The following is a 13,315-nucleotide window of genomic DNA, read 5'->3' as shown; positions in this document are numbered from 1 at the left end:
AATATGTAAGCAGATATGCATAGTAAAACTAGAAAAAGGAAAGAGGAAAAGGCAAGATACTCATATCTAACCCGAGTTAAACACATTTTTAAAGGGAAATGTAAAATATGCTCATTTCTGCAGAGGCAGGCCTTCCATAGAGAGAGTTTTAATGATCCTGAAAGACCTGTCAGTGCTTTAGGGGTTGACCGCAAGTGATAGCTTCTAAACTCTGCAATGAGGTTTGACGTGTCAGCTCTTAGCTTCACAGGGAGTGAAAGATGAAACATCTGCTAGTGCTGTCCTAGAAGGATTGTGCTGCTATTCATAAGCTTTAAGGAAACATATTCTAGAAGGTAATGGGTAGTATTCACTTAGGTTATTACAGATATTTAATGAGATTTTACAGGAATTGCTCTAGAAAACCAAATAGAGAATGAGTTCCTTTCTATCACTTTTATAAGCTATCTCAGAGAGTACTTACCATATTTTATACTTCACAGTGCACAGACTTATAGAAAAGTCCTTACTGTCTGTTAATTCTATAGAACATATCCAGAAGAGAAGCCAGATGAGAATACTGGCCACAAGGACATATCTCCACACAGCACATCTGTTCCTCCCAGCCAGCTCCAATAAACAGTCATATTCTGTCCTAAACTGTGGTGTGTCCAAAGTTTGATTTCATCAGTCATCCCTGGGGAAGTGAATAATCCTCCCTTTTATTTAGTCTTACTGCCTGCAATTGAAAAATCTTACCTCTCTTTCTAGAAAGACCTTAATTTGAGATTAGTTCCATGTGTGTCTCATTTGCTAAACTGCTGCCCCCATTTCCCCACCCCAACAGAAACACATTTTGAAGTCAGGCAAGCTACTGTGTTGCTTCTGGTATTTCATAGGCCTTTGTGCTTATTTAGTGTTTAAAAGATACTAGAAAGCATTGTGTACTCAGAGGAACAGTCCTCATCACCACAGAGATTGGCTCCCTTTGCTCTGGGGAGATTTGTATTGTTGTTATACATCAGCTCAGCCTTCAAACTACCAGAGAGGTCATAAATCCAAGTTACACTCCAATTATCAACGCTGCATCTCTTGTGCAAAGGCTGAAGTAAAAGCTCGGGTACCTTAGGAGTGGAAGCAGATAATAAAAATACATAGGACTTTTTCCGCAGTTTGTGAGGTTTAAGCGCAAAAATTCAACTCCACAAAAGGAGAACAATGTTTAACATTGGACTCAAGGCCAGATCAGAAGTTTAGACTTGGAATGCAACAGACTTCAGCTCTGTGGAGTTTTCACACAGCCATCATAACAGATTCTTTTATAAAATTCAAAGGTAGATTTTAGATGTATATGTGTGTGAAGATATCCAGACCCTGGAATTTGGTCCAAGCCCAGGTCCCACAGAGAGTGGACAGCAAGTGGAATACTCAAGAACATGAATCCATGCATGGCTGTTTATTTTCTGGTCAAATTCTGTTTTCATTTTTCTTTGAAACCCTATTCCCATTGTCCTGCCAAATTCAACACCAAATCCAGTAATAGCCTTGCCCTTAAGCCTGTTTTCACCTGTTCGGATCTTTTAAATGTCATTTTTCATTTAAATTAAGAATATCAAGCAAGAGTTCAATGCTTTTTGTCTGTGGAAGAAACTTCTCTCGCCAGCTTTACATTACCATCTATATAAACACCCACATACTACTGTACATACAGTAACTGATTAATTAACCATCCAAAGGTCATGCGCAAATTCAGTCTTGAGAGATGATGACTGGAGATTGCAGTACACGGCAGAAAAATTAATGCAAATTTTTGAAGACAGATCCAGCACTATAGTATTGGATTTCACCCTCCCTTCAATTAAGTCAAGGGACCAGGTTTAAAATCATGGAAGTTTCACTATCCATAGAACAGGGGAGGCACTTCTGGGCCATTGCATTAAAAACACCTCATGCTCCAGTGCTATTTCTTTAAGATGATTCCTAAGGAAAGTTTAAGAGAATAGACAGAGCTAAGGACCTTCCAGGGTCAGACCCACTCTATCAATAATTCACCTCTTGGGAGGAAGAGGAAGCTGGACACCAGCCTTACATTATAGGAAGACAACAGTAGTTTTGTTTCAAATGAGACATAGCTGAATGTGGTATATCCTTTTCAGAAATACCACCCTAGATCCTCGCAATCTATTCCAGAACAACTAGGAGAGCATTCGAAATCTTCTCACTGCTATTCATATTTCACTGATGTCTTTCATGAAAGAAGCAATAAATATTTCAATATTACCAGATGAAAATATTATGCTCTCCTCCCCATAAAATATGCTTTGGATTTGTGATCCGTTTCCTTCTGATCCCTTCCTTGATTCTGAGAAGCACAAAGCTACACTCGAAACGGAAGAGCTGAGGACTTCAGTGCTAAGGGACAATGACACTTAAGTCTTTGAGTCTGCTGTCCAGCTACTGTAAAAGCAGACAAAGAAAAGGAAAGTAGTAGGGCCTTCCACTGCAACGTGGGAGATTAGGATTCATGTTTGCTGACACAAAATTAGCTTTTTCTCAGTTCCCATTCATAAGCAGTGGATAATAGTAATAGCCTTTCAGGGATATGGAAGAGTGAAAGACAGTGTAATTCCTAGATACTAGAGTAGCATACAGAGCCATGCAGATATTCCAGATTGGTTCCACCAGTGAGTAGAAACAGCTGTCTATTAACAAATGGCAAAAAAGACAGACCTCAAAATTGTAATCACAAATGAATGACACTGGATGGAGCACCACACCCATGAAACCTGGGTTTCCTGACACTGATCTGCTTGCTAGCCTCTGAAAAACCTCCCTAGATTCCCATGCCTCATTCACCTGAGAGACAGGGGCAAAGCAGTTTGACTCCTTTAAAAAACTCTTGGAGACCTATTGATGAAAGACACTGTTTGTCTTAAAGTTTCAAGGTGACAAAGTGCAGGAAAATCTGTAACAAATGAAAAGAAATGCCCTTAGCCAAAATTGCAACAATAGCTGTAGGATCAATAACCTCTCTACATGGGTTTTCATATTTTACCTACTGGTTACACCCCTTATCGGAGTTTTGAGAACAGTGAGATTTCCTGCCCCTGTGGAACAGACAAAAGAGTGCTTTCTACAGTTTCAGCCAAAAACTATCACACATTGTACAACTCTCAGTTTCCTTTTCTCCCCAAAAGCACCCCCAGTGATGGGGGCACGGGATGGTGTCTTACCTCCCTGACGTATAGAGTCTTCCAGCACAGACATGGCAATTGAGTCAGTGGTAGCAAGATCCAGTGGGTCACCTGAGGTACAAACCCAGCGGAATGGCCCAAATCCCAGGGAAAAAATGTCCCTGGGAAGAGAACATGTTTCATTAAGAGATAGTTGAAATTCTTTCCTTATTTATCCTGGCTGCTAGCAGTGCTTTTCTTTCATTAGCTGGAGATGGAAGAATTTGAAACATTTTCAATGAACTAATCTAAACAGAAGCAACAGGGACCATTAATTGAGAAATTAAACAGTGCTGTCTCACGCAGCCATCGACTGGTGTATAAAAATACAGTCAGGCCAGAATTTTTACAGGAATGTTTGGCAGTTCAATCAAACAAGTGCATCATCAGATGAATTGCAATTTTTCTTTTGTTTCATCGAGTATACTCTCCCTGCTGCCTGGTCTTTTCATCCTTAACCCAGGCTAACTCTGAGTGCATCTACACTATCAGACAAGTGTAGGTTCTGAACAAATGAGTCCAGACTCATTTGCTGTCCACATTGTTTACACACAATAGTAAGACACACTTTAGTTGAGTTCCAGAAGAGATCTAATCTGGTTGGTGCCTTACTCTATGTTCAAGCTCTTAATCACATGATATAGGCAAGCTAAGCATGAGTCAGAGGCAAGAGGTCTTATAAACCCGGTCCCTCAACAGATGTCCTGAGCTCTGCTTTTTCTACAAGCAGTATGCACAGCTTGGGTAAGAGGCACAGTTGGCAATATGGGCAGAAGAGTGTCCTATTTCAGACGTGCTTTTAACTTCAGTGTAGACATAGGCTTCGATGATTTGGAATTGAGCTGGACTGTTCCAAAGAGACAAGCTCTTCATTTTTAGCACCTGAAAGTGAAGTTGCATATAGTTACAGTTTGAGGCTGTGACTTGGCTATTCTCTTGAGTAGAACTGCTGACGGAAAATTGATGCAACAAAAGAGAAAATGCAGCTATTCATGTAAAGGAGTGAAGAGTTTTGATTTGGCAATGCTTTAGCTTACAGGTGTCTGCTTACTTACTGTCTTTAGCTTACTCACTGTCACACATCTGGTGTCTGCTTTCATAATTCTAAAAAGGATAAAGCTTTACACCAAATTATCAAGACATGTCATGCCTTTCAGGACAAAATATTAGCAAAGCTTCTGCTGTCAGAGTTTACTTATGTTAATCACACACAACACGTCCCTCCAGGTCTGGCTCTTCTTTTCCCCTGTACACAGGAAAATGCAAGGAGTAACTCTAAGGAAACCAATAGAAAACATGAGTATGATCCTTACAGTCAACAGGACATCTTCCTAAACCACACTGGACATTACTCCAGAGTGGAGAAAAATAAGACTAACTCTGATATAACACCTGTCAGATCAATTTTCCTACTGCTACGGTTGACTCCATTTCATCATTTATAGTAGACTGCAAGATTTGCACTAAGTGGAAACTCTGTAGTACTCTCCCCCTAAACAGAGGGAATCACAAAGGACTTCAGTGCTTTATTCCAAACTCTCCCCAACATACCCCATGATGTGCTGAACGTAGGAAGGATATCGAAATTCTGTTTTATTGGCTCCTCTTTTCTCAACATCAGCACCTATAAAATAATTTTAATAGTCAGTGACTTGATGAAGAAACAACTATAAAATGTAAAACCAGACAACACCTGGGTTCCCATGAAGGCACTATCTCAACGACAGAGAAGGTCAGGGGTCTAAGAGAACAAGAGAAAGAGAGAGACTTAAGAGTTAGCAGAATACAGTGGCCAACCCTACCCTACCAAAATATACAGCTCGGAAGATGCATGCAGGATTGTCCTTGTTTCCACCTAACAACTCCAGAATCTACTCACCAGCCCTTTGAGCCTCCAAGAGAAAAGCATTGCCATAATCCCAAAAAAACATGCCCTTATCAGCTAGTCTGTTAATAGCAGCCACATGTCTCTTCAGACTGAAATAAAGAAGGGAACAGTTATTCTTAAGATTGATAAAATATCTAAAAGAATAATATCATGAACTCAGTAAAGGCATGGGAGTGGGCGGAGACAGATGGAATTGAAAGACCCCAGAGAAATTCAGACATAAATCCATAAGATACCAATTGAGATGCTGAATCTCTGTAGCACCTGTTATTCCCAAATCTTGAAGTGATTTACAGTCATTAAGGGAACTTCATTAACTGGCAGAGAGGGGTCACATCTTTCAGCAAAGAAATGCAGCCAGCTTTGAGGATGGAAGGTAATAACAAAAAACAGCCTACACAAAACTGCAAAAGAGTTTAAGAAGTTCACAGAGAAAGTGAGCAGAGACAGAAAAACTGAAAATGGCTAAATATCACTCTTCTGGCCACTCCCTTGATCAAAACAGCCCAATTTTCCCTTTGTTTCCAATAGTGGACCATACCCCAGGACTGCTCTCTGTGATACCATTTCCACTTTATATTATCCAGTTCTAATCTCAATGCATAGTTGCATATGGAGTTGTACATGCATAAGTGTAACCTCTTGAAACTCTAGAGAGGTAAATCAATGCCTAACAAATTAAATCGGATTTGTTTAGGTCATACCTAGCTTGTTAGAAATGAGTCCCTCCCAGAAATTTACCTTTCTGTTACCTTTGTCTTAGAGTAGTATGATACAGAATTGGGAAACTGGAAAGGTCCTTGTAGGTCCCTCACCCAAAGTCAAATAGATTATATGCCCATATTCTACCTTCTACTGGAAAAAGGTCTCCAGCAGGAATGTTCAAGGTGAACAAAACCAGAGTAGGAGCCATAAAGTCTCAAAAGTACCAGTTGAGAACAACGGTACAGCTTGCTGCCTCTGTTCCACAGTTCTTTATTTTATATAAATTATGCCAAATTGCTCCCTTTACAATGTCCAATTCCAATCTCACTTGCAAGCTTGTAAATCAGGAGTAGCTCCCCAAAATCAAGATGCTAAACAGAACTCAGTTACAGTTGCAGGAAGCTGGGAGGAGTGATTGTGGGAGTTTGTCCCCTCCTTATATCCTTCCCTAAATAAGCATTACTGGCCACAGCTGGAAGCATGGTAGTCTAGATGGACTTTCTGGCTTACCCATTGGGTTTTTATGCTGTATTCAGTGAACCTAAACCAACTGGTAGACTACATGAATGGTACTTACTGTCCCAGATTTTTAAAACCTAATGCAACTTACAAATTTACAGAAGTGAAATAAATCATTAGGGTTCAGGCCTCTGATCTTGTGCACTAGACTACTCCTAAAATGGTGGGTCAGTAATGTCTCCAGATTCTAAGTGATAGCATTGTAAGTACAAAGTTGGGAGTTATTACCAAAGAACAGAAACTTCTTGTGAGAAAGACAAAGATCTGATCACTTGCAGAGCAACTAAACTTAAAGGTTAAAAAAAAGTGTTGCCAAAACATTTACCTCTCTTGTACCAGGGTCCGGAACTTCCCCGGATTGGTGGAAAGGAGCTGCTTTGCTTCCTCAAAGCCAAGCTGTACTGGATAGTATCCCCCACTGAATGGGTTATGACACGAAGTTTGGTCAGACCCCAGATCAACTAGCAGCTCTCCTGTTGTGTCCAGCTCATATACTAGCCTCTCCCTGGGGAAGACAATGAATGGAGTGTTTGAACAGAAACTGTCATTTCACATTCTAGCTCCTCTTTCAGGTGAACTTCTTCCATCCCAAGAGGTTGTTTATAAAGGCATGCCCTTGGCAGGCTAAGTCTTTGTTTTAGCAGTCAGGAGGTGGGAAATGTTGGTGACGGAGATTTAGGTGCAACTTTCATACTTCACATTTACCTGTGCAGGAATGCTGATAGATGAGTCAGATGCCAGTATGACATACCAGTCTTATTGGTCAGTCTCCACCCTTGGTATATGGTGTGACAGCAAGATTTACCGTTGGATAAAGCCTCAAGAGTGCCAGAACTTCTATCCATCATCTGATTATTTTTATTCAATCAATACCTCAATACTTCTATTCTTCACTCAAGTCAAAGACATTTTCTTGCTATCCAATTAGCGAAAGGTTAGAAGGAAAGGGATAAATTCTTTCTTAATCCAAGGAAGAATCTTAGGGATTTCTTTCCCTAAGAAATTCATTGTTCCATAAGGAAAGGAGAAGGTGCATGAGAAGCAGCTGGGAACTGGAACAGGATTGAAGGCCCCTTTTGTGACAATACAGTTTTTCATGAGCATCTAGAGTAATGAACTCAGCACTAGGTTTAATGCCTCTTCTCTTCCAAGTTTGGGAACTAATTCCAGGTTGACTAACAAGCAAGAACATTAATATATCCATTATCCATATATACTACTTACCATAGATCTACCACATTCCCATGGTAACCCAAACTAAGGGCAATTTTATTCTTTCTTGCATCTCTAGAATAGATTAAAAAGATTGGTTGAAGAAAATGCACCTCGTAATTCCATTTTCCAATGTACAAATCATATAGAGAGTAAAACCCAGCAAAAAAAGTCTATATGTGGTTTCCAACACTCATCTAGGCAACAGATCTTTCAACCTTTATGTAATTGTTAATCACTGATTCCAGAAAACTTGAGTGATGCTTCAAGTGTAACATTATTTGTAATTGCTCTATGCATATTCATGAAACTGAATGAAGACACATTTAACATATATAAGTGATTTGAAGAATTGGTAGAGGCTTGCAATAAGCATTGGTAGTCACTAATAATGATTGCTGCTGTTTGGAAGGACGGATTCACATTCAAAAGCAGACCTGGAATAAGAAGAGTTGTCCTTCAACCCCTTCTATATGCACACTAAAATGGCACAATGCACAAAGATGCAAAGTGAGGATTAGGAAGCAGAGAGAAACTCACTGAATTATGTTAAAAGTCATACCTAAGGCGAGCAATGCAATGGTCCAGGTTGTTAGAGATTTCCATCAGCCATCCCTGCTTGTGACGTTTCAAAAGTGCTGCTTCATCAACCTAAGAGAAATAGCAGACATCTTAAAACTCCTGCTTCCCCTATCCAGTCACTTTTACCTTTAGCTTTTCAATTAGTCTGCAAGAAAGAGTAGCAAATAGGTAAAGGGAATAGCCCTGCCTTGGCCTTAAGAATATGGAGTGATTGTTCAAATACTTATTTTTCACCTCTGATTTTTTTACACTTTCTGTTCTCTTTTACTCCAGGCTCAAAGCAAGAAAAAGACTTTTTGATACACCACTTCCCAAAATATTTTACAAGCCAAAAATTATCATTAAAATTGTACAAGAGGTAATACTTTTCCACCAATTTCAATTATTCTTATTGTTTCTTTTCATGATTATACTGAAAAAAATGAAAGCCAAAATGTTTCCAATTTATTTTTCAAATCTGGCTATTTTCTGTGAAAATAAAATTTCTATTTAATTAGGGAAATATTTTCTTTGATCAGCTCAGACAGAGACATTTCTGCCAAACTGCCCAGGATGAAGCAATGGTTTGCTGAATAAAATTGACCCTCACTTTTGTTCTTCGACTGCTGGTTGAAAATCTCAACCAAATATGGAAAAGAAAAGATGAAAGAATTTTCTTGTCCCAGCTGGCTAATGCCTATGAAAAATTGAATGGATCAAAACAAAACTACGTCTTTAATTCCCTCTTGTTTGAACTTTGAAGCTCCAAACAAACTCAGTCCTAAATCTGTACTCTCTTCTGGGCTTAGCTTCTGTGTGTGTCAGTGTGTATATGCATGAGAGACAACTGGATAAAAATATACATGGATAGACAAACTGTGAAGGCTTTGGCACAAATTCCATACTAATGGTTCAATGTACCAACTTGCACATCATTAAGACGTTTATAATGAGCTATCAGTGGCATAAAGCAAGTGGCAAAATTAATTCAAGACAATTTTCTGTGATAGTAACAGATTTAAACACCCACAGTGGTATGTGTGCACAAGAACACATAACCTGAGTATCTTCTGGTATTTCATTAAAGCATTTTTACTTCTCTATAACCTACCCCCATTGTTTTCATTCTATTATTTCTCATTAACAAAGTATTTATATGTAAATTAAATAAGTTCCGTATTCAGGAGTTGATTGAACACCAGGAAACCTTTTCTTTCCTAATTATTCTTAGCATGAGAAACCTTCCATCATTTCGCACATCAGTAATAAAGACTACCCTTCCAAAACCCCAGATAATGATAATATCAGTGTCACTGAATGGAAGTATTCAATAAAGTCAGGTGCCGTGGGGGACAGCTTCTTTGGGAGTTATTTAAATCAGTGCAGGAGGAAAGTTATTAAATGGTCCATATGAATTACAGGAATTGGGTTCATTTAAAGCTCAGCATAACACAGATCAGATCTATTTAAATCTGTTACCACATCCTACATATTTTACTTCAGACCTCTCCGACAGTCTTTCACAGACTTGCTAGCATACTCAAGAAAACTAGCTTCCTTTGAACCACACTTTCAAAAATATGCTCATTTTTTGATCAGCATTTCACTAGTTTAAAAAATTGCACAAACATAATGAGTTAATGTCACCTTCCGTGTAATCCTAGAGAGCTTAGTGCAGCTCAGAGAAGATAGTCTGGCCCGCCACACAGTTATTTAATAAAATTACAATCTGCCTCGTGTCAAACAGAAGAGGTAAAAGACTTGCACGATTAATCCCTTCTGTCTGAGCTTCGGAAGCCCTGGCTGACAAAATGACATCTCTTACACAATTCATCAGTGTCATTTGCATAAATAGTTCCTTAAATAAATAATATGTACATATATATAGCTATCCACATGTGCTCCTGAGACTCATTTCCGACAAGGATCATCTCACAGGAGATAAAAACCAGGCAATATTCAGTCTCCCGAACAAAATCATCTGCAGCCGTAGAGATGAAAAGGACAAAGGACTGCTGTGAATAGCTTTCACTGGAATCTTTCCTTTGTATTCTAGCATTTGAAAGATCATGATGACAGAGTAGAAGTCTGAATAAAGATAATTTATTCAATAATAATTTATTCAATAATAAATTGAATAAATTTATTTCATCTGCAGGGAGTACCTGATAAAATCTCAAACACATGCAAAACTCACGTGCTAACAAAAACTCTTTGGTACCATCATTGTAAAACAGATGAAACCCTAACCTTCCATGAATAAGACCCGAGCTAGCCAGAGCAGGTCAGATTTACTGCATGCCACATGGTTAGTCTGACCTATTATGTTTTGAAGTTCAATTATAATTAACATGGGTCACATTGCAATATTCTTACCCTTTTCACTGCAGCAAGTGACATGCCTACAGCAGAGGTCTGCCAGCTAATTCTCTCTATAAACGACTTTGGCTGAGAAGGCTAAACTCCCACTGGAGTTCGGTTCTCAAAATCTTTCTTCCTCTGGAGCAGTAACAAGAGCTCATCACCTACAGATAGTCAAAAGAGCTCAATGCATTTTGGTCAGTCCTATATCTGCTCCACCAAAAATGTTTCCCCAGTGTATTGAGTTCAAAGGTAGTCATGAGGAAAGAAATGCATGGAAGTGTTTATTGTTTCTCAAAAGTCAGTATCATTAAAGATATTCACTACCGTTTTCACAGAATTGCAGAGCAACATTTTCTGTTGAAAAATTGTTGTGTCCATCCTTCCATCTGATTTGTTAGAACAGAACACTATAATAAGCATAATAGCTGAAAAATGCAGGTATTAGGATAACCTAATGTTGCCTTTTTATATGAAAATGTATTATTTCACTCAAAACTTACAGGCATATATACTTACCAAGATTATGACGTTGATGTTCCACATTATATATGATACTTAAGGATATCTGTGAATCCAGTGTGTCCTATCATACACTATTCCAATTATTTGGACATTAGCAGTCTTTGAATCACAGATCGTTATTAGATCCTCTTTGTTTATGGGAGGAAATAGCTGGGTTATTTTAACATATTTGGAACAGAGAAACATGACATCAGGATGAAAGACTCTCTACAAAATATATGCTGGGGGTGAGCTTCAGGGAACAATGAAAATGGTGATACAGAACTTCTCCCTCATCAGCATTTTCCCTTAGAAGAACTTACCTTCGTTGTCTACAAACTAGGATTCTCTTAAGTGCTTGTAATTAGCCTCACCATCTTCACACATAAGCCAACTTTAAAATTCCCCATTTTACAAAACCCCATTGACTTCAAAGAATCACAACACCAAGCAACTTCGTTAGTCCCAACCTTGATGAGTGAATCATACCAACATTTTTAACAGGTACTTTCCATTGCACCTGATAAGGGTGCCAAAGGCATTGAAAATTAATTGTAATGTAACTAACACCTTTTTAACATAGACTTTTTTTGCGTAAGAGGGTGCAGTTCCCATGGGAATTGCCTATGGAAGTTACACCGTTTCACACATGAAACGAGGGTAGCTCAAGCACTGAGAATGGCTCATCTGAGGGCATCATTCTGCGTTATTTGTGAAGCAATCATAACAAGTTACAGTCCATATCTTTACAGTCTGATCCAGTGAGTGAACAAATAGATAGTGGAATAGCAATGAAAAAGGCTCAGCAGTGACAAGGACAAACAGATCTTAGAAAAGAGTATATTTTTTTGAGTTTGGCTTGTCAGGGTTACTTGAGGAACATGTCAGATCAGGGGAATGAGGGAGGTCAGGAGATTCAGCACATGAAGGAGAGATGACAAAATGAAAGAAGCATTGCTCTCACCTCTGCAATGATCCCCACGCACCCAGCAATGACTGCAGCCTTTGCCTGAGCCCCACTCATCCCTCCGAGACCAGAAGTAACAAACACCTTTCCAGACAGGTCTTCTGCCTTCAAGTAGCGACGGCCTGCATTGAGCACTGTGAGCTGTACACAACACAATATAGCAATTATCAGGAGCTATTTTTCCTAGAGTCCCTGAAATTTAAAGATCTTCTGTCCCTTTTGCAAACAGAGTTTGAAACTCAGGGATTACTGGGACCATGAAACTGTTTTAATCTTTTAAGAAGGAAACATGTTATGAAACCATCTATCCTGATTAGGTTTATTTCTCTCACCATGAAATAGAATAGAATAATCAGTGGTTCCCAACATGCTGCTCTTGGGATATAGAGACTTACTCAGGATGGCTGCAAAAGACAGCTAAGGAAGACAGCTAAGAAAACAAGCTAAGAAAATGTCAATTCATACTTCACTTATTGTAGCTATATATGAGCTCAGATTGAGGCCTTGATTGCAGATTCCTTCAGGTTTGCGTTCTGGGTAAGATGCCATCTGAATGGAAGGACACTAATTTTTTAAGGAGCAGGCAATGAGAATTTCTTTGGTAGCCAGAACATTCTCTTATAGCAATCCAATCTACTCCAATCACCAGCCACCGCAGGAGATACCCTCCTCCAAAAGGTATCGACAAATAGACCTTCCCCCAGTTTCTTACCACAGTCCCATGGACTATTCCCTGAGGCCCAATGTAGCAGTAGCTTCCTGCAGTCATCTGACCATACCTAGTAATAGCAACGAACACAATGATACCACATGTTACTCAGGCTGGAATGATTCTGTACATGTCTACATATGTTTCCAGTATAACAAAAAAATCTCTGTGCTTCGATTTGTTGTTAAAGATCTGCTATTATCAAATTCACAGCTTAATTGAGTTTCTTCATTAGCAATGCAGCAACATGTTTTCGGAGGAGCATTTAGCTCATTAAATTGAGTTCAAAAATGCATGGATCAAAAAACTGAGTATAAACTTGTCTTGGCATTTAGCATAGTTACTAGGACACAAGGACACTCCTTTTCACCTTGTTGGCATCTTTATGCCATTGGTTTTCAGTGGCACGTGCTTCTAAGTCACATAGTCACTTTTGAAATTGTTAGCCCAAAACGGTTGTCCACATTCCTATGAAATTCCCAGGAAAGTGGCAATGGATATTCTCTATTCATGCCCTTTCATTTCTTCCAGCTTCCTTATCTGTACACACCCAGCTCTCCAGTAGTTTTAATTTATTCCTTCCATGGTACACAACAGAATAATAATCCTGTGCTCATCAACTAGATCATGCCTGAGGGACGCGATGCCATCCAGAGGCACCTGGACAAGCTTGAGAA

At 39.1% G+C, this 13,315-nt stretch overlaps 1 protein-coding gene across 1 annotated transcript in view; it reads right to left on the bottom strand.

Moving 5' to 3' along the window:
- The window catches only part of UROC1 (urocanate hydratase 1), a 46,375-nt gene that overhangs the window by 15,133 nt on the left and 17,927 nt on the right, over positions 1-13,315 (bottom strand). The window contains exons 9-16 of the mRNA XM_075158866.1: positions 12,642-12,708; positions 11,927-12,070; positions 8,099-8,187; positions 7,549-7,611; positions 6,650-6,829; positions 5,092-5,189; positions 4,764-4,836; positions 3,213-3,334 (exon numbers count right to left, since the gene is read on the bottom strand). Of these exons, the coding sequence (XP_075014967.1) occupies positions 3,213-3,334; positions 4,764-4,836; positions 5,092-5,189; positions 6,650-6,829; positions 7,549-7,611; positions 8,099-8,187; positions 11,927-12,070; positions 12,642-12,708 (836 nt within the window). The remainder of the gene's footprint in view (positions 1-3,212; positions 3,335-4,763; positions 4,837-5,091; positions 5,190-6,649; positions 6,830-7,548; positions 7,612-8,098; positions 8,188-11,926; positions 12,071-12,641; positions 12,709-13,315) is intronic.

This window comes from Calonectris borealis, chromosome 10 (genome assembly GCF_964195595.1).
Source record: "Calonectris borealis chromosome 10, bCalBor7.hap1.2, whole genome shotgun sequence".
In the NCBI taxonomy this organism is placed as follows: domain Eukaryota; kingdom Metazoa; phylum Chordata; class Aves; order Procellariiformes; family Procellariidae; genus Calonectris; species Calonectris borealis.
The sequence above is the reverse complement of the archived record's forward strand: the minus strand, read 5'-3'. Positions and strand labels throughout refer to the sequence as shown.